General features: G+C 35.0%; 1 protein-coding gene across 3 annotated transcripts in view; it reads left to right on the plus strand.

The window, feature by feature from the left end:
• The first annotated feature begins 302 nt into the window (after positions 1 to 302).
• The window catches only part of Pu (GTP cyclohydrolase punch), a 36,163-nt gene continuing 15,191 nt past the window's right edge, over positions 303 to 21,274 (plus strand). The window contains exon 1 of one of the 3 annotated variants that reach the window (XM_028311042.1): positions 303 to 633. In XM_028311042.1, the coding sequence (XP_028166843.1) occupies positions 546 to 633 (88 nt within the window). In that variant the 5' untranslated portion in view covers positions 303 to 545. Of the gene's footprint in view, positions 634 to 18,786; positions 18,925 to 21,274 lie in introns of those variants that run through there. The other 2 variants (XM_028311040.1, XM_028311041.1) reach the window with 2 other exon arrangements.

Here is a 21,274-nt window from a genome sequence, read left to right on the forward strand (position 1 = left end):
GTTTTGATTAATCTCAAACACGATAATTTATTATACACGTTTAAAAAGTAGGATTAAAATAAATATTTTAAAAAGCAAGATACATCCGAGCATCCGCTTTTCGTTACGGTAAAAATACTTTTAACGCAATAAACTAAACTATTTCGTAATAATTACCTCTTATGTCAATGAACTCTAACCACCAAATTATTTAACAATAAAATTTGTCTTACACAACGTTACTTCACTTCAAATAAAGTATTGATAGTGCATTTTTTGTATAAATATACCTATCTTCGTCCGCCTGTCCGCCATTTCGACGCTAGCCGTGGCCAGTAAAACACCTCCATTTTTTTCACATAAATACTTTCAGCCATTTGTTCTTTTTTCTGCGCGATCACCTTGGCCGTAGCACCGAACAGGTTGCTCGCTTCAATTGCCATTGCCACTCCGCGGTTTAAAACGTAAATTACCTGTCAAAGTGACGTTTGGAAGCGCGCGAAACGGATTCGCGCCTAGACTCGCGAGTTTTCTTTTTCTGAAAGTTCAAATTTCAAGTTTCGAAGATGAAGGAGCTGAATGGAGTCGTCTCTACCAGCCAGTGCGAGACGAATGGCATGATCGTCGCTAAGAACGGGAAAAAAGAAAATAACGGTGAGTTTTAGTTTTAATTTTATATTTAACCTTTTTAGTGCTAATTAAAAAAAGTTTTAATTTTAAATTGACCTCTTTAGTGTTAATTTCAAAAACCAGGTCAGGTTTAGTTGAACTGCGTTTATATCATAATTGAATGCATAAATTAATATTAATTGCATGATTTAGTGATAAAGTTCAATCTTTGCTACATGAAAATAATGTGATTACATTTTGAAGGTTACAAGTTACTTAATTGATATTTAAATAAGTAGGTATTCCCTATTTTACATTAGAAGCTATAATAACGAGAGGAAAATTTGTTCCAATTCTAAGTATAAGCGTGAATAATGCAGTGATGATTTTGCTAAAAATTATTCATAACTAGAATACACTAATTTAAATACGTATTTAAATTAGTGTATTCTAGTATTTATTATTCCATCAGTGTCGAAAACTAAGACAACCCTAGGGAATATTGCGTCCCAGTGTTAACTACTCTAAGGTCCAAAATTATAAATATTGCCAACCATATTTGCCGAAAAATATTTTTCATAATCTGCTGTAAAAAAATGGTTCCTGTAATCCTGTAAAACCATTTTTATTCCTGTTTCCTTCCTTGGAAGGGATAGTAGGTATTTAAATATTGTAATATACTCTAAGTAAAGTCAGCGTCAAATAGTTTGTGACACCCAAAGTAGCCAATAAGTTCGCAACACCTCTTTGTTACAATGAGGGCTATCGTTTTAGCGCTCACCAGTTAGCGCCACTGTAGAGTAAGGTCCTGTCACTTGCTAGTAGCGAAGACAGTGGCGCCAACTGGTGAGCGCTAAAGTGGTAGGAGGACTATCGCATTTGCACTCATCAAGATGGCGCCACTGTAGAGTAAGGTCCTGTCAATCGCCAGGGGTGCCAACTGTTAAGTATAAAAACGATAGCCCTCATTGGAATAAGGTTGCGTTATCAAATTTTTGGTCACTTTGGGTGTCATCATATATTTGATGCTGACTGTATCTACTTCTATGATAACTATGCTTGTGCTTATAACACTAAAATTTTTCTCCAGTGGGAACTAAACCCGCGTAACTGGTAGATACGCTAACTGGTAGATATGCGAACCATCGGTATAGGTGGCCATCAATTTCGATAACCTCAATAAAATAATGATAAACGAATATCATTAGTTCAAATTCATAATTATTTATTTTAGCCTAATAATTATGTAATACGCTTTACAATGCAATGGTAGGAAGTCTAACCTTAACTTCGAACTCCCTATGTTCTTCTGATTAATTTCGTTGCGGGTCCAATGACAGTTTAACTTTCTCCCGGGACAAACTTGACCTTCACTGGTTGGGTTATTAGCGTTCAAGCTGTAGATCCTGGCTACACAGGAGTTGCAGCGGTGGGAACGAGAGGTGGGAATAGTCCCGTTAATATTGTGTTATTTTGTAGAGACTATATTAAGCTACTAGCTTTCCGCCCGCGACTTCGCCCGCGTGGAATTTTGTCTGTAACAGAAAAACATTATCGCGCGCGTCCCTGTTTCAAAACCCGAGATAAAAACTATCCTATGTCCTTTCCCGGGACTCAAACTAAGCCTATGCCTTTCATCAAAATCGGTTCAGTGGTTTAGGCGTGAAAGCAAGACAAACAGACAGACAGAGTTACTTTCGCATTTATAATATTAGATAGATATTGCTCCCAATACATCCCACTTATAAAATAAGTTATTTAAGTAGAGCAAGGCTTTTGTAGATAACCTCTATTTTCATCCATTAATATTAATGAATTAGGAAAACGATTTGCAATTAGAAAGGTTCTTCTCTTAAAAGGTAACTCGTCAAAAGTAATTGATTTGACCTACAACCTGTCAATCTTCATTAACAGGCAAACTTGGCCTTATCATCAGGTCACTTAGTCTCCACTAGAGGAGCACGACCCTCTAATTTACCAGAAGCAAATAGGTTTGTACCTACACTCCCCACGCTGGCCAGACGGGTTGTAGAGGCCTGGTGTTCGTATACAGGGTGTTAGGTAAATGGGTATAAGAGCCGACACTAGCCCATGTTGTTAACACGGTCATATAAATGGTATGGTGAAGTCAGAAATTTGATATCATCATTTTAATATTTTAAATTTTCATACAAAATAAATTTTATAATATCCGATTTTATGAAATTAAAATAGGGTTAGTGTCGGCTCATATACCCATTTACCTAACAACCTGTATACAAACTGTCAAATACCTGTAACAACTTTTAAATGGATTTGGCCTACACTCCCCTCACTGACCAGGCGGGTTGGGGAGGCCCTATGTCCTATATCGATGCCTCCTAAGTAAATAATCGTAAGCCACAAAATATCAATTTTGATTTTATAAGCATTTTATATTTACTAAAATACGTATTATCGAACCCACGAACAAAAATTGCAATATCATTTAAAATAAAAGATTTTTCACACGTATTCAATCGTATGTAATCCACGATCGCAACGTATACTATCGTAATGTCCTGTGCGATCGTCTACAGGGGAGAAGCGGTTTGGTTCACCGCTAGCGAGCACATACTATTAGGTAAGTAGTAATTACAGTTTTCCTTTTGGTGTTGAAAATTGCCTTATATTTTGTTACTAGCTATTCAAAACTACAGTAATTAACACATACGATTCTTTACGTTCCTTTTTTAANCTCTAGCTCAAAAGATGGGAAAACTGCACACATAAATATCTTTAAATGGCTCTACTGTAAAGTTTGGTTTTAAGACATACGATAGTTTACTTAGGAGGCATCGATATTATGACCCTCTCTATTTTATCAAAATGGTTGTGGAGGCCTGATATTCGTATATTTGTGTCTTAGTTACCTGTTACGACATCCTTAGTTACCTAATTGGTATCTAATTTTACTAAAACGAAAGATTTGACGAAGTTCTTACTCTAATACAAACATGGCCTGGTGGTTCACGTGCTGGATTACGCTTAGTACCTACGATCGAATCCCGACAGCGACGATTATATTAGTCGACTAGCGGCCGCCCGCGACTTCGTACGCGTGGATCCCGTTTTACCCCCTTAGGGGTGGAGTTTCGTAAAATCCTTTCTTAGCGGATGCCTACGTCATAACATCTACCTGCATGCCAAATGTCAGCCCGATCCGTCCTGTGGTTTGGGCTGTGCGTTGATAGATCACTATGTCAGTCAGTCAGTCAGTCACCTTTGAGTTACATATATTTAGATAACCCGTCATCATGCATTTTATAGATTAATACTTGTTCTTTCTAAAGTTAACTAAAGATCTGCTGAATGTAATTTTGATTAGTGTGATAGAGCTATTTCCGATGCATCTATTGAATTTTCTTTACTCACAAGGGTAAGCTCTTAGCCTGCATCTCATATGATAGAAAGTGATGATCAGGCCGAAGGTGAAAGCGAGCTTCACCTAAAATCCTCAACCACAGAGGAACTGGCTATCTTACTTCCAACTGCCGGAACACAACAATGCTGATATCATTGTTGTCATAGCAACAGACTTGGTTAAGATGGCGGTATTTAGTCAGGTATAAAAATAGCGACATTTAAAAACTTACTTATTTTTAATGTAAAAGGAATTAAGTATAGTTAAGCGTTTTCACACCAGGAAAAGAGTCAATAACATTTTAATTACATTACAGATAATTTAAGCTAAACAATGTTATACGTTTAACCTCTTAATTTATACAGCTGATAATTTTATCTTTGTTAATTTTTTATTTAGGTATAATGCTTTAAATTAATGGTTCCGCACATTTTTTTGCCGAAAAGATACACTTAGAGATCATAATTATTGAGAAAAAAATCTAGCTTCTGCTCCATTAATGTAAAATATGAAAAATATTGAGAAATAAAAAAGGAAAACCATAACAAGAATCATAACTTACATAATAAGTTACTAGCTTTTGCCAGGGGCTTTGCTCGCATGAAATTTTGATTGACACAAAAACTTTATCGTATGCAATGCATCCCCGGCTAAAACTACCCTTAAGTCCTTTTCGCTAGGTCCTTTTATCTATACTTACTTATTAAATTAAGATAAAAAATACTACGGAACCCTCTCAGGCTCAGGCTGTTTTTTATCTGAATCACTCGTTTTTGTTATGATCTGTCACATTAGCGGTTTGCGTGTCCATAACAAGATAATGTCATTTTTTGTACGTTTTGATAGCAAAATGGTAGATAAAATCAAATAACATAGTATACGTTGTGCTAGTCCCGATCTATTTTATTATTTGCATGTTTAAAACGGCGTAAGTGACACTTACTCGTTATTTGTACATTGAAAATAGTCTATGTAACACTTAAGACTTTTAATTGTTTAATTTTATGTATTTACCCAAAAAAAAGTATTTAAGTAGGTATGTTTATATCCGTTGTCTAGTATAGTACAAGCTTTGCTTAGTTTGGGACTGGAAGCGTAGTGTAAAATGTCCAGGGATATTAATTAATTTATTTAATTATTTATTTAATTAAATACATTTTATCACTCACGAATGCTTTTTATAAGAAGTCCCGTCTTTTAAAATAAATAATTATCCTTGGATATTTTACAGTGTGCCTTCTAGTCCCAAACTAAGCAAAGTTTGTACTATGGGTACCAAACGACAAGAAAACTCACTTATTTTGAAATTTTGCGTTTACAGTTAAATAATTAGATTTTTTTTTTAATTATAAATAAGTAACTTGATAAAATCGAACTGCCTAAGGCGGGAATTGAACCCACGAATGAAGAATTTTGCTTACGATGGTTTCTCTATGATACTAATATTATGAATGCGAAATTAACTCTGTCTGTCTGTCTTGCTTTCACGCCTAAACCACTGAACCGATTTTGATTAAAGGATAGTGCCAGGGTCTGGACCAAGTGTTGCCCAGAATCAACCCATAGTGCATTTTGAACCTCAGGCATGTACTAGCACTTGATCGCTTATAAAGAATGTCGAAGTCGTACTAAAATAAGGTGTACGGATGCAGTATGGTTAAGTTCAACATATCGAGTGTTATTTAATGCCGAAATCGCGAAATCTTATGCGTAATACGTATACATCTATACATCGATGATATTTTGTATGTAAATAATTCAAAACAAAACTCTTTTTTTCTCTTAACTCCAGGAATAGATTACAATGCGCTTCGGTTTACAAATTAGTATTGGCCTGAGGAACAAAATGCACTATGGTTTCATTCTGGGCAGCACTTGTTCCAACTTCCATACATGGATTGGCACTGTCCTTTGGCATAGAGATAGTTTGAGTCCCGGGAAGGGACATACGATAATTTTTATCCCGGTTTTTGAAACAGGGACGCGCGCGATAAAGTTTTTCTGTGACAGGCAAAATTACACGCGGGCGAAGCCGCGGGCGTAAAGGATAGTTACTTATACAGTGTGAGTCACGTTAAAGTGTACATATGAAAATAGATGAAACTAGACCTATTTTTATCGACAAAAAATAGGTCAAAAAATTTTTGAGATTTATTTTAAATTTTTTATAGATTTTTTTTTCTTCCAATTACTTGTTGTAAAGAAAACGTAATAACTTTTAAACTAAGCGGTATATCCTGATAAAATAAAAACAGTAATAAAGCTAAATAACAGGCAATACTAACAAAATACATAAAATACACAAAAAAGGCCAACAAATAATAAAAAATGATACTTTTTGAAAAAAATATTACAAAAAATTTCGAAGTATTATTAATAATACTTCGAAATTTTTTGTTTTTATTTGAAATCTAACTTGTCTTTATCAAAATTACAAATCTAGAGCCATTTTCAGTTTCGTGGTTAACGAAGCGTTGAATGGCGCGCACGGAGAGGCTTAGTTCAAATGATCATTGCAAACGTTGTGATAGGGATAGAGACATGCGATTTTTGGTTTTACGAAGTTAATACGATAGAGAATAATACAAAGTAATAAAAACCACCGGTTATAGGGGCATTTTTTGGAGAAATTTATCAAATAACCAAAAAAACACGAATTTATAAGCAGATTTTTTTCAAAAAGTATAATTTTTTATTATTTGTTGGCATTTTTTGTGTATTTTATGTAATTTTTTAGTATCGCCTGTTATTTAGCATTATTACTGTTTTTATTTTATCAGGATATACCGCTTAGTTTAAAATTTATTACGTTTTCTTTACAATAAGTAATTTGAAGAAAAATAATTCTATAAAAAATTAAAAAAAAATGTCAAAAATTTTTTGACCTCTTTTTTGTCGATAAAAATAGGTCTAGTTTCATCTATTTTCATATGTACACTTTAACGTGACTCACACTGTATATAACTCTATGTCTATATTTTAACTAAAACTTCCTCGATTTTTGTTAAGATTAAAGCAAAGATCACTCAATCCACATGCACATGATGAATTTAGTTTTCGTGCTTTAAGCACATAGAATTGTAAGACTATCTTACAAAGTTGTAAGGTCATCGGGGAATCGAACCCAGACCCAGCTAAAGTAACGTGAAGCCACCAAGCGCGTCGACTGGTCTAGTTAAAGACAAGGCCGCCACTGATCAGTATCTAATAATCTTAATAGATGATGCAGATTGCTGTAGGGTGGCCATGCGTGTAGAAGTTTATTGGGACATATACAAAGTAGTAATACAATGGGACAACAAAACACTGTACAAATAGATAGATTAATAAACTTTCATTAGCACTACAGACGCATAAAATAACAAAAAAGAAAAATACATTGGGATTTTTTTTTCAAATGTTTATCAGTGCCGTTGGATAGAACGAGTGGAGGTGATGCTAATATTAGTTTTATATTTTTATTAGAAATTTAGGCCTTTACAAGGCTTTTATACACCTCCAGTGACAAAAGAGTACTTTTACAGTACCTACATTTGCTTGTTCAATGAAATTGAAGAGTACCACATGAGTAAAATAGATTTTTTTTAATGTTCAATGCTATTTTGTCTTATAAAACGTAACTCTATCTGAGTAATTAATACCACAATGTGACTTACTCATTTCGAGAATACATAAAAAACTTTTATAAAAGTCTGAAAGAAAATAGTTTTTTATTTTTTTTATCCACAACGAGGAAGCTTTTGGCCTGTATCTCACCTAATTGTAATTAATATTTTCTAAAATCCTCAAAGAACTTAAATTATAGTCACCCTACACCAGTAACGTTTAAAGGCTACGATAATTAGTTAACAGCCTCAACATCACTTAATTAAACATTAATCACGTATCTAACATTAATTAATTATGTAGGTAATCTGTTCTCTGTGGAAAAGTTTTGGTTAGTTTTTTATATTCCGAACATAGGTGGAAGTTATCTTTTGATTGTCGTCGTCGTCGTCGTTGTCGTTTCAGCCAAATGACGTCCACTGCTGGACAAAGGCCTCCTCCAAGGTTTTCCACAATGCACGGTCCTGCGCTGCCCGCATCCAGGCTCTTCCCGCGACGTTTACCAGATCGTCGGTCCACCTAGTAGGCTCTTTTGATTAGTCATGAATTAAACTATAGTTTTAGGGCTTAAAAAAACTTCGCTTACAGCAGAAAACCGAGTTTTCTATTTCCCGTAAAAATCCGTTTTAGTATCTTTAAAACCAATAATTGGGATTACAATTAATAACTTGAATTGATCAGTAACTCGAGATTACAGTAACTGTTACCAATTATATTATAGGAAACTAACGAGGGCTGTTAGTTACTTTAATATTTTCATTGAATTGCCTAAAAACCCTGTATTTTTCCTTCTCATTAAGTAAAACAGAATTTATGGCATCTATATTTCTTGCAAAATACTTAGCATATTATTATCTTTTATTTTTCTTTGATAGGATAGAAACTTGCAAGTCATGACAACACGTGCAGAGAAGCAAAGTATACAAAATGATATTGCAGACACGACTCTAAATATTGCGCAAACTATGGCACTTACAGCAGAAATGATGCCGTTTTATTTTTGTGTAATATTTGGGAAAAAGGCGAGGTTGAATACGAGCTTACTAAGCTCCATTGCTCAGCTTTTTACCGGAACTACAACTAAAGGGATCTATACCAAAATCCTTCCTAGCGATAAGACCGCCTAGTTGTACCTGTCCGTGCGTTTCTTTTTTAACCGACATCAAAAAAGGAGGAGGTTATATGTTCGAGTGTAGGTATGTATCTTTTTTTTTCTATGTAAGTATGTTCACCGACTACTCCGTCAATTGTGGACCGATTTTCACAATAATTTTTTTGTTCTTAGGTGGTCCCATTGTCACCAAGTCAGGATCTGATGATGGGATCCTAGGGAAATCGAGGGCAACCCTCAAATTTTATAGGCACGTATATCGTTTTCTGTTCTTGTTCTTGTTGTGGTGTGCAATAAAGAGCATTATTAATATATTATTATCCTAGCTATGTGTCAGTCTGTTACAGAACTGTAAGTTTGATTCATAAAATATAGCCGCTAGAAATACATTGTATCCATGTACGAGTAGATACGAGCAAAATCTACACTTTCACACTAAAACTACTGAACGGATTTTGCTGAAATTTACAGTGTTGTTGTTTATAGATTAGAATAAATTAAGGCTGAGTTGTACCATCTTATTTTAACTTTAACAGGCGTCAAAAATCTGTCAAACTCCATACAATAAACACCGGTTATTGTTATAGTTACGATTAAAGTTAGATGGTGCAACTCAGCCTAAAGGTTATACATTTATAATGATTATTAAATTATGGCCAAATTTATACGTAGGTATTTCTGTGACTAAATGAATTTCACGCGAGTGAAGACTCGGTAAAAAGCTAGAAAAATTATACAAAGGCTTTGCGGTCAGCACTACTGAAATTTCACCCGGAAAAGCTGCGAAGCTTTACATGAAAGAGCGCTTTGGAGGGATTAGCCGGAAAGCTCGTTAGGGGAGCTTTTATTCAAGGATCTGACGGTATTGATATTGAGGTCATTGTTTTAGTTAGCGAGAAACTGAGAAGTATAAAACAATATATTCAACTTTTCAAGACAAGATTTCGTGATCGTGAGCCAGGCGGTATCCAAATACCTACGTCACATTTTGTAAAAAAGACTATTGTTTCTTACGCTTTCGAGTTGATGATATTTTTTTGATTAGTTGAGAACATTTTTTATTTTTCAAAAATAATTCGCACGATTCGATAGTACGAAAGGTAAATCATTCTGACGCGGGAAAACAATCACTAATATTTCACGGTACATAAGACCTAAGTATATTAATTTAAACACGAATTAATATTCGTTTATTATTCTTCGACATTATAGGTACACTACGCCATCTAGTGCCGAACTAAATAAAACTTGTGCCGCTCAACAAAATTGTATTAAAATAAATATTTGTCTTTCAGTAACATTCCCCTGTCGAATTTTGCACTCAAACGTTTATATTTGCGGGAATCGAACCCGCGACCTCTGGAATAGTCGTCCGGTATGTGAACCACTAGGCCGTTGTCAGTCTTAAGCTTCGGCGACGGCGATCTGCACGCGTTGGTGTGGTTGAAACTTTATTTATTTATAAGATTTTAAACTTTCGCGTTCCATTTAAACTAAAATAGTAAGACACTTTCAAGCTCGCCCGAAGGGACGACGCCGCGAGCCGCCAGTCTGCTTGTGACCACGGCTGCAGCATCGCAGCCGAAACGTCAAGCCGTGAGTACATAATGTAACTCATTAATAAACGTCACGTTAAGACCCGTGTCTTACTATTTTATTTATAATTCAAACGTCAACAAATAACTAGGTCATGCAACTATGCAATCCAAGTATTGTACAAAGATCATAATCTGATACTGCAATTTTGCTGTGGTTATGGTCAACCAGCGCGCTCGGGTTACGAGGTGTTAAACGTAACCGAATATCTGGGTCAGTACTGAATTGTGGCTTTGGATACAGGGTGTCTAATTCCTACTTGGTCGGACGACATCATAAAGGTAGCAGGAAGGCGCTGGACGCAGGCCGCTACCAACCGCGCAACATGGAAAGAAGGGAGGCCTATGTTCAGCTGTGGACGTCCTATGGCTGAGATGATGATGATGAATTCCTACTTGGTGGACTATTTAGTTAAGGTCGCGGGAAGCGCCTGGATAAGGGCAGCGCAGGACCGGTTGTAGAAATCCTTGGGGGAGGCCTTTGTCCAGCAGTGGACGTCATTATTTAGAAACGAGCGAACGGGAGGGGGAGTTTAACTTTCCGTGCTGGCCAGGCGAGTTGGGAGGCCTGTATTCACGTAACAAAACTTCAACGACAACAAATCGCTGAGTTGCGATCCTATCGAGTAATCGTTCTATCGAAATGACCCTTGTGAATACGGATTTGGAACTGTTTTTCATTGGGACGACTTCTGAACGTCAGCTAGATTTTGACTGTGTCAAAATACGTGAATTAGGCCACTGATGTTCGCATTTTTGTCCCTTAGTCGCCTCTTACAACATCCACAGGGAGATGGGGTCCTAAATCTACTATGCCAGAGCAACGCTGCTCACACTATGTTATTATTCTTTCATCATCATCATCATTTCAGCCATAGAACGTCCACTGCTGAACATAGGCCTCCCCCAATGATTTCCACAATGGCCGGTTGGTGGCGGCCTGCATTCAGCGCCTTCCTGCTACCTTCACGAGGTCGTCGGTCCACCTTGCGGGTACGCGTCCTACTTACGGCGATGTACGGGCGTATTTTTCATTATTATGATTTAAATGCGTATTTACCTTTTCACATAAAAAATACATATGAAAATTACACGTTAAGTATCAGTTACAACTTAAACAATATTTTTAAGCACAACAAGCAGGTATTCGCATAAGGACCGTAATCGCGCTTAAGGAAATCCTTTACAAAATTAAAATCAGGGAAAATTCAAAATATCTACTTAGTTATTTTGCAAGTTGCCCGTACCCGCTTTCTACAAAGCACAGTCATGCACTCTGGCATTCCCGGGTTTGCCCGCATCGTCTTATCATTAGTCTCATAGGGCTGCCACCTGTCCGGATATACCCAGACTTGTCCGGATATATCCAGACTTGTCCGTATATACCCACACTTATCTTGTCCGGGTGTTTTTTAATCCGGGTTTACACTGATTTAGATGAAATAGAGATGGCTTTAGTCCCTGAGAAAGGACATAAGATAGTTTTTACCCAAAAAATAATCATTTAAGGGAAGAGAGGGATGGAAGTTTGTATGGGTGGGTAATCAATAATCTGGATTTAGATGAAATTTAACTTGGACATAGTTTGGGACCCAGGAAAAATCCTACCTCCTTATTTTTATCCTGGATTTTTGTAAGGGGGAGGCGCGTTTAAGACATTCTGTGACAGATTAAAATTCGTACGATCGAAACCACGCACAAAATATTCTATGTATTTTATAATACGTATAACATAATAATGCATTATCTTAAAGTTTACCCTAATAAAAGGTAAAAATTCTCGTATTTTTTGGCGATGGCAACCCTAACTCCATAGGACTTTCCAGCCCATTGCCACACCATAAACGGCCATGAGCTCATATCTGATGGGATATTATCTTAACTTGTATGTAATGTAGATTAAATGACCAGTGAAATTGCACTGTCACTTTGATACCGCCATATTTGGGTAGAGATATGGGAACTAGCGAAATTACTTTTATGTTATCTAATCTAATATAAATATATATTATTCAAAGGTGACTGACTGCCTGACTGACTGACGTAGTGATCTATCAACGCACAGCCCAAACCACTGGACGGATCGGGGCTGAAATTTGGCATGCAGGTGGATGTTATGACGTAGGTATCCACTAAGAAAGGATTTTACGAAACTCCACTCCTAAGGGGGGTAAAGCGGGATCGGATATACTACATAATAATTATACAGGGTGTCCCAAAAACAATGGATAACCCTGTAACCATCGATAGGCCTCGCCATGATCTCCCTAACGTCCATTTTTGACCCCAATAAAAATATCACCGTTTTCAAGATTTTTAAGTTTTTGTGCATTTTTAGAAAATTGCCACTTGCGATTACTTTTTCTCATGCCATTTCTACAAATGAGGATACTTTTCAATCTAGTTTTTTTCCTTATCACAAGGGATAGATGGGCTATCAAAAGAAAAGATTAAAGTTTAACAGACTAGTTTGAAAGTATGAAAATTTTAAGAAATTGCAGAAGAGAAGGAAAAATTAATTCATTGTCTTGCACTTTTGATCAGCCATCGTGTAAAAAAAATGTAGGGAGACCATCGTGCCCATTATCTTAAAAACTTCCTTGGTTAATTGAGATTCTAAAAAGGTATCACAAGCCTATGTATTCTGTATTATTTTTATCATATGGCTACTTGAATAGCAACTAGTATGAAAACTGCAAAAATGAGTTTTTCTCGTAAAAGTTAAACTAGGACTGCATAGTGGCATTAAATACAAATGGATAATTTTTAGCGTAGGAATTTAAATAAAGCAACATTTTATCGTCATCATAATCATCATTTCAGCCATAGGACGTCCACTGCTGAACATAGGCCTGTACCCTAATGTTTTCATAATGACCGCTTGGTAGCGGCCTGCATACAGCACCTTCCTGCTTATCTTTATGAGGTCGTCGGTCCACTTTGTAGGTGGATGTCCTACGATGCGCTCTCCGGTACGTAGCCTCCACTTGAACCCTGCTGCCTCAGTTCTGCGAACTACTGTGCCTTGCCCTTTGCCACTTCAGCTTGCTGATCCGTCGGGCTATGTCAGCGACTTTAGTTCGTTTACAGGTCTCCTAATTTCTGATACGGTTTCGTAAAGAAACCCGAGCATAGCCCCTTCCATAGCACGCTGTGCAAAAAATCCACGTTTCCGAGCCGTGTGTCATCACGGGTATCTGTCTATAGGGACATTTATAAGGTGTAAAACAAAAATTAAGTAATCACAAAAACGCAGAACGGACGGCCAATGGGGCAACAGGGTTCAAGTGGAGGCTACGTACCGGAAAGCGCATCGTAGGACGTCCACCTACAAAGTGGACCGACGACCTCATAAAGATAAGCAGGAAGGTGCTGTATGCAGGCCGCTACCAAGCGGTCATTATGAAAATCATTAGGGTACAGGCCTATGTTCAGCAGTGGACGTCCTATGGCTGAAATGATGATTATGATGACGATAAAATGTTGCTTTATTTAAATTCCTACGCTAAAAATTATCCATTTGTATTTAATGCCACTATGCAGTCCTAGTTTAACTATTACGAGAAAAACTCATTTTTGCAGTTTTCATACTAGTTGCTATTCAAGTAGCCATAAGATAAAAATAATACAGAATACATAGGCTTGTGATACCTTTTTAGAATCTCAATTAACCAAGGAAGTTTTTAAGATAATGGGCACGATGGTCTCCCTACATTTTTTTTACACGATGGCTGATCAAAAGTGCAAGACAATGAATTAATTTTTCCTTCTTCTCTGCAATTTGTTAAAATTTTCATACTATTAAACTAGTTTTTTGAACTTTAATCTTTTCTTTTGATAGCCCAACTATCTCTTGTGATAAGGAAAAAAACTAGATTGAAAAGTATCCTCATTTGTAGAAATGGCATGAGAAAAAGTAATCGCAGGTGGAAATTTTCTAAAAATGCACAAAAACTTAAAAATCTTGAAAACGGTGATATTTTTACTGGGGTCAAAATTGGACGTTAGGGAGACCATGGAGAAGCCTATCGATGGTTACAGGGTTATCCATTGTTTTTGGGACACCCTGTATACTTTTTAAATACATACTTAATAAACATAGTAACAACCAGACCCATCACAGAAATTAAAATTCGTCATTTCAATTTCTGCCCGGCCGGGAATCTAACCTGGGACCTCTCGGCATAGTTTTAGAACCACTACACCAAACGGCCGAAAAATTAAGATAAAGTATTATTGTCAAATTAGTTCTGTAGAGCTTATTAAAAAAAATTGAATACTGATTGCAAAGTCACGCTGTATATTTTTTTGGTATGAATTAATTTGATTGCATAATTGATAAATACTGTGTGTGTATGTACATATATGCACTGAAACATAATTTATTTCACCATTTATCAAGTGACAGTTGTGACAATTTATTTATTTATTTTACCTTGTCATGTTCCTTTCCTTATTATTTGGTGACAAACACTTAAATAAGGGGCTTTTATTTACCTCAAAATGATCTAAAATGATGTCACACGTGTAACAATGACTGTAAACGAGATGTACAGGGAAAACTGACATTTTTGCGTACACTTTCCTTTAAAACCGTGAAATAAACTCTGGGAATACCTGAAGAGGATTACACATAGCATTCAAAGTTAAATAAACTTAGTTTAACCAGACAACAGCGGTAAATGTGGGTGGGTATACCCGGGACAGAAATAAATTTAATTTATATTTACATTATTATATGTAATGTGCATTACCTTATATTTAGTAATAGCTGTGCCCGCGACTTCGTACGCGTGAAAACCCGTTTTCGCAACATTTTTTTTTTCATTTTTGCTCTGCAGCTATTACTCGTAGCGTGATGGTCTTATAGCCTATAGCCTTCCTCGATAAATGGGCTATCTAACACTGAAAGATTTTTTCAAATCGGACCGGTAGTTCCTGAGATTAGCGCGTTCAAGTAAACAAACAAACAAACTCTTCAGCTTTATAATATTAGTATAGATAAATAATTATTTATATAATAAATCATGTATTTCCGGAATAGTAGAATAGGAAAACGCAAACTTATCCTGTAGATGTCGTAAAACTATGACTTGTATTTAATGACCATATTGATGATAATGTATTTTATTTTTGTATTTGATTTGACATGGTAATCCTAATTTATGACATGCAACTTAATGTAAAATTAATTATATTATATGTATGTGTTTTGGACCTGTCTGTAAACATACATTTTCTGATAATAAATAAATAAATAAATAAAAGCGTAAAAGGCGACTTAGGGACAAAATTAAATATGCGAACATCAGGCCTTTCCAATACGTCTGGCCAGCGTGGGGAGTGTAAGCCAAATCCTCTATTTGCCTATGGTAAATTAATTAAAATGGTGTAGGACAACGTCACTATTCTGATGATGACGTATAAAAAAAATCCACCTCTCGTTCCCACCGCTGCAACTCCTGTGTAGCCAGGATCTACAGCTTGACCGCCATAAAAACCCAACCAAAGAAGGTCAAGTTTGTCCCGGGGGAAAGTCTCCAGTCTCCTTATCAGATTGCGCCATCTTCTTTAACTCATGAAAAACTCATTTATTTACACAAGTAAACTTTTAAAAAGCACTTTTACACGTCCCAATATTAACCCTACCACTGCTTCAGGACAATAAATGGGCCAGTGCTGAGAAGAAGCAGTGCAAGAAACTCAGTCACTATTGTCAGCCTCTTTTTCAAGGGTTCACAGACTTTAAAAATAAAATATACCTACATAGTTATAAAAAACCTGTGACACTTCATCATCAGCCATTTTCAATCTACTGCTGGACAGAGCCTTCAAGAAGTGTCAAAGAGCACCACTGCTAACTCTACCTTCTACCACCCACCTTCTAGAGGCCGTCTGTCTATCAAGCAGCATTATTTAATGCCTAACACTACCAAATAGTCAATGTGTTACTTTATGATAATTAGCTAAAAAAGTCCTTTTTTTCGGGGAAAAAATTTATTGAATTTAACCTTCATGTAAATCTACAGCCGGGTCTCCAGTGTTTTGCGTGTTTTGCCATAAAATCAACAAAAACATGTCAACATTCAACATTTTTTGCAGGTAATTTTGACAATGTTGTGATGTTTTGTTGATCGTGTATGGCAAAACACACGCTAGAGACCCGGCTTACTATGTACAATTAAAAATAGATTAAAAGTCCGTGTCTAATTTAGACACGAATGGAAATATGAGTAGGTATCGATTTAGAGATGTAAAAACGATTAACTGTTATTAATTACCGCCGGTTTCTGCATTGAGATTTTTAGCTTCTACTTACTTTTTTAGTGTCAAAATATTTTGAATAATAATATTTCCCGTTTTTACAACATATATCTTTACTGATCCGCCCCTATTGGCTGTAGGGTGATGCTATAAAGCGTGTTAGGTAAATGGCTTTATAAGCCGACACTAGCCCATGTTAACATGTGCATATAAATGATATGGTGAAGTCAGAATATTTATTATTTTAATTTTCATACAAATCTGATTTTATAAATTTTATTTTGTATAAATATTTAAAAAAAAATTATAACCCATTTACCTAACACTCAGCAATATTGGTGAAAGAATTTTTAAAATCGAGATTACCCCTTACAATTTAACAAATCTACAAACACACAAACTTTACCTCTTTATAATATTATAGTATAGATTATTTATTTTATTTATATTAAAGTACTTATATCTCAACTCAGAAACTGGGCCTTAAGTCTCGACTATTAATTTGGTACTAAAAACGTAGTAAAATTGGTACTTAGCTATATTATTATACCACGCTTTTTCCTGTCTATTACTAAATCGTGATTTTATTTTAGCCCTTTCTTCGTTTATGATGAATAACTAATTCTTATCATAATAAACTAAATTGTAAATGATCAGTTTTCCTCAAATAGGATTATAACTCTCCGTTCATGTGACAAATGACTCATTTACTAAATAAGTAAATGTCAAAATGCAAATGTATAAAGTAGCTCTGTTTGTCTATTTTTTGTTACGTTTTGACAACATAACCGCTGAACGAATTTTGATGACTTTGGACTTAGGAAAAGTAAATAGGGAAACACCTTGATAAGTTTTTGTTTGAATTCATCCTTCCTTCCTTACCTAGAAATCTTAAAACATGGGTCAACTTCTGATAAATGAGAATGAAGTGTTTTTGACAGAAATCTAAAAAAGCAATCGCTCGGCGCCTGTATAATTATATTTCTTGTCAAGAATAGCTGTCCCATACACAATTTAAGTAAGCAAGGACGCAAGGTTTATTTCTCTTTGAATCAAGTCAAGTCATAATAAGTTCCGTCATAGTTTATTGAAACTTGTTTGTCAGATAAATAAAAATTTTGGCTTCACAGGTCTCGAATAGGGGTTAGAGAGAAACCATTGACAGCTCATAAATACATATTTATCTATTAGATAGTGTTTTATTCTAGACAATAGACTGAAATTTTTTCAGGAACCTTAAAGTAGGTACCTAACTGTCAAACAACAAAATTATAATGAAAATTGCTTATTTTTAGTTCTTTTGGGGTTTTAAGCATTACCGACTCTATATTATGTAGAGACCATATTAGAACCGGTCACATGTTAGTATATTTATTTAACAGCATTTGTTGAGACTAACTGGAAACTGAGGTGTAATCAGTGTGGTGACGTCAAATGTGACAAAAACGTCATTAGACGTCACTACTGTGGTTTCAGAAAACCCCTGAACCCATAATATTTGGTTCTAAGGTGATAATTATGTTGTTAGAAATGTTAAAAATTAATCATTAAATGAGTCATAATATAGTACTTAATTCATATTATTTTAATTCATTGAGAGAGCTAATGATCAAAGAATGACGAATTAAAACGATTCCATAAAACCAGTTATTTTGTCTTTTCTATAACATTCGAAAACATTCTTAAAAATTAGAGTTAAATATTATCTAAAGAGATTCGAAGAATATTTTAATATTAATTCGTTTTATTTAACTTTAAAATAAAACTGTAGTAATTACTTATTGCATTGGATTAGTTAGATGAAGTTCGTTTAATATAATATGCTACGTTTTTATAATTTATAGTTGATAGAGCTAAATATTAAATTATTTCCAGACAAACAGACACTACTGCACATATTCTAGACACAGATACTAAAAATACAAAAATAATATAATTAACGACGGTCATTATGTTTATTTTAGACCAATCTTGTTCATAACCGCTTTTTATTCGCAAAGAATCAGTTGCCAAAATAAAGCACAGGTTTTTTACCGGCTCTATTAGATGGCGGCAAAAAAGTCCAAAACATTAGACTAATTCTCAACTATTACTCATCAACAACCTAATTTAGACTCTACGTGATAATAATTACGGTTGAAACTCCATTAACAGTGGTACACTTTGACATTTGTGACGCCACAGCCCGCGTTCGTGTGACGCATAGTATCGATTTCCCGGTTTCCACACAAGCGCAGTAGATTCACAGTATTCACATACAAAAATCATCTGTTGCTCGATCAACAGCCAGTCAGCCATAAGGAAGGAACGCGACCACGCGTTTCGGAACGTACCATCATTTTGTTTTTAATCTGCTTTTTTAAACCGCTTTTTGGCGCGTAAGTAATTTGACGTTCGAATTTGACGTTCGATGTGCGCGCTCTTTTGTTTTGTGCCAGTAATTTTTAATCAGTGCATTGTGAGTAAACTTTTTATTTCGTGAGGCTGTATGTGATTGGTGAAAACGAAACATTTTTGACCTTGTTTTAATGCAATGTCATTTTTATTTACATTTATGTTAATTCAGTTCCGTTTCCTATGTATTTAATTGACAGGATCAAGGCGTTATGTTTACTTTAGCATGACCTATGTGACATTGTTCATATAGCACAATGGTGTTTTTTATTTGACTATAATGAGACAATGCTTAAACCTTAGTCAATTAGGGAGATAAAAAACAAATTGTGATTTAGATATAATAATAGGTGTTTTTGTAATCATGTCTCAATTGGAAGAACTGTTGTCAGAAATGAATTAAAACAAACAAAAAATATCTAATTCATAACAATTATTATATGGATGCCCAAATTCATACAAGGTCCTTTAAGTAAAGTAATAGTACAATAGTACCACAAAAGCTTTATTTCGCATTCTACTTATTTAGTTTTACGCAATTCACTAGATACTTTAAATTGTGAGAAAATACAGTCGTTTTCGTAAAAAATATATGAATTTGCATTAAAAAAAACTCATTTATTTTGGTAAGTAGACTTTTAAAAAGCACTTTTACACGTCCCAGTATTAACCCTACCACTGCTTCGGGACAATAAATGGGCCAGTGCTGAGAAGAAGCAGCGCAAGAAACTCAGTCACTATTTTGTGAAAATTCTTTATTAATATTTACTTAACATTGTAATATTATAAGGAGCTGTGGTTTTCTGAGTAAAGAAAAATAAAATTAACATCCTTTCTGATTTAACAACGTAATAATTTAAGTGTTTTCTTTAGTGGTATGTAAAAGTATCTATAAAGTTTTATGTTTTTTTATGTCTTAAGGCTGTGTTTCGATAAAATATGTTATAAGCTGTAAAATTTTAAAATTTTATCAAAATCCGTACAGTTTTTGAGTGAAGGCGTAACAAACATTTATCTTAAAAATAGTCAAACATCCAACCATGCACACATCTTTCGCGTTCCTAATAATTATGCATGCCATCAATTTACTTTTATTGAGTCTGCATCAGCGATTTAAATTATTTTTATTTATTATACAAGCTATTGCCTACAGCTTCGCCCGAATTATTTCACAGGCTTTATGGCGTACGCTTTACGATTCCAAAAACTGGGATTAACTATCCTGTCTTTTTGTATTATAATTAAATATAATCAAATCGATTCAGTGCTTTAAGCATGTAAAGATAACAGATAGAGAAATAGACAAAGTGCTCTCTCATTTATCCACATAATTGTATGTGCATCAAAAATAAATTGTATTATTTAATTTAAAGACTGCCAATAGTGAGTACTTAGTGACTGAGTTTCTTGCGCTGCTTCTTCTCAGCACTGGCCCATTTGTTGTCCCGAAGCAGTGGTAGGGTTAAAGTATTACTGGGACGTTTAAAAGAGCTTTTTATAAGCCTACTAGCGACCCTACCCGGATTCGCACGGGTGCTAAGTATACATGTAAAATCACTCTATTAAAAAAACCGCATCAAAATCCGTTGCGTAGTTTTAAAGATCTAAGCATACATAGGAACAGATAGACAGGAAAGCGATTTTATTTATAACTAGCTTTCCGCCTGCGGCTTGGCCCGCGTGGAATTTTGTCTGTCACAGAAAAAACAATATCGCGCGCGTCCTTGTTTCAAAACCCGGGATAAAAACTATCCTATGTCCTTTGCGGGTTGTCCTATGACTCAAATTATATCTATGCCAAATTTCATCAAAATCGGTTCAGTGGTTTAGGCGTGAAAGTGAGACAGACAGAGTTACTTTCGCATTTATAATATTAGTATAGATTCGTAGTGATAGTGATTTGTAAAATAAATGAATTTGAACTATGGATTTTTGTAGCCGACTGTACTGGATAAGGACACACAATCACTTTTGCTATGAACAAGGACATTGTGTACTAGCCAGACATTATTATTGTTAATACTTAAAAACCGCAATTAAACCCCATTTCGAAATCTTTCTGAAGGTTAATCTCAATTTTAATTAATCTGTTAGATCATTTCATATAGAAATTGACGTATAAAGTGTTAATTACTTACACAAACATTTCTATGCATTTGTATTGGTATGGGTGTTTTCTGTGTTAAAAAAAAAGGATATAAATCCTTAAAATTAAATCCTTTCACATAATTTTATATTGTAATTTAAATCCTAAATTAGAAGTAATTCTGTCAGTCCCTTAACTTTTCACTGCTGAACCGATTTCGATGAAATTTGGCATAGAGATAACTTGAG

Source organism: Ostrinia furnacalis, unplaced genomic scaffold (genome assembly GCF_004193835.3).
Source record: "Ostrinia furnacalis isolate ACB-3 unplaced genomic scaffold, ASM419383v2 OfSCF3149, whole genome shotgun sequence".
NCBI classification, from domain to species: domain Eukaryota; kingdom Metazoa; phylum Arthropoda; class Insecta; order Lepidoptera; family Crambidae; genus Ostrinia; species Ostrinia furnacalis.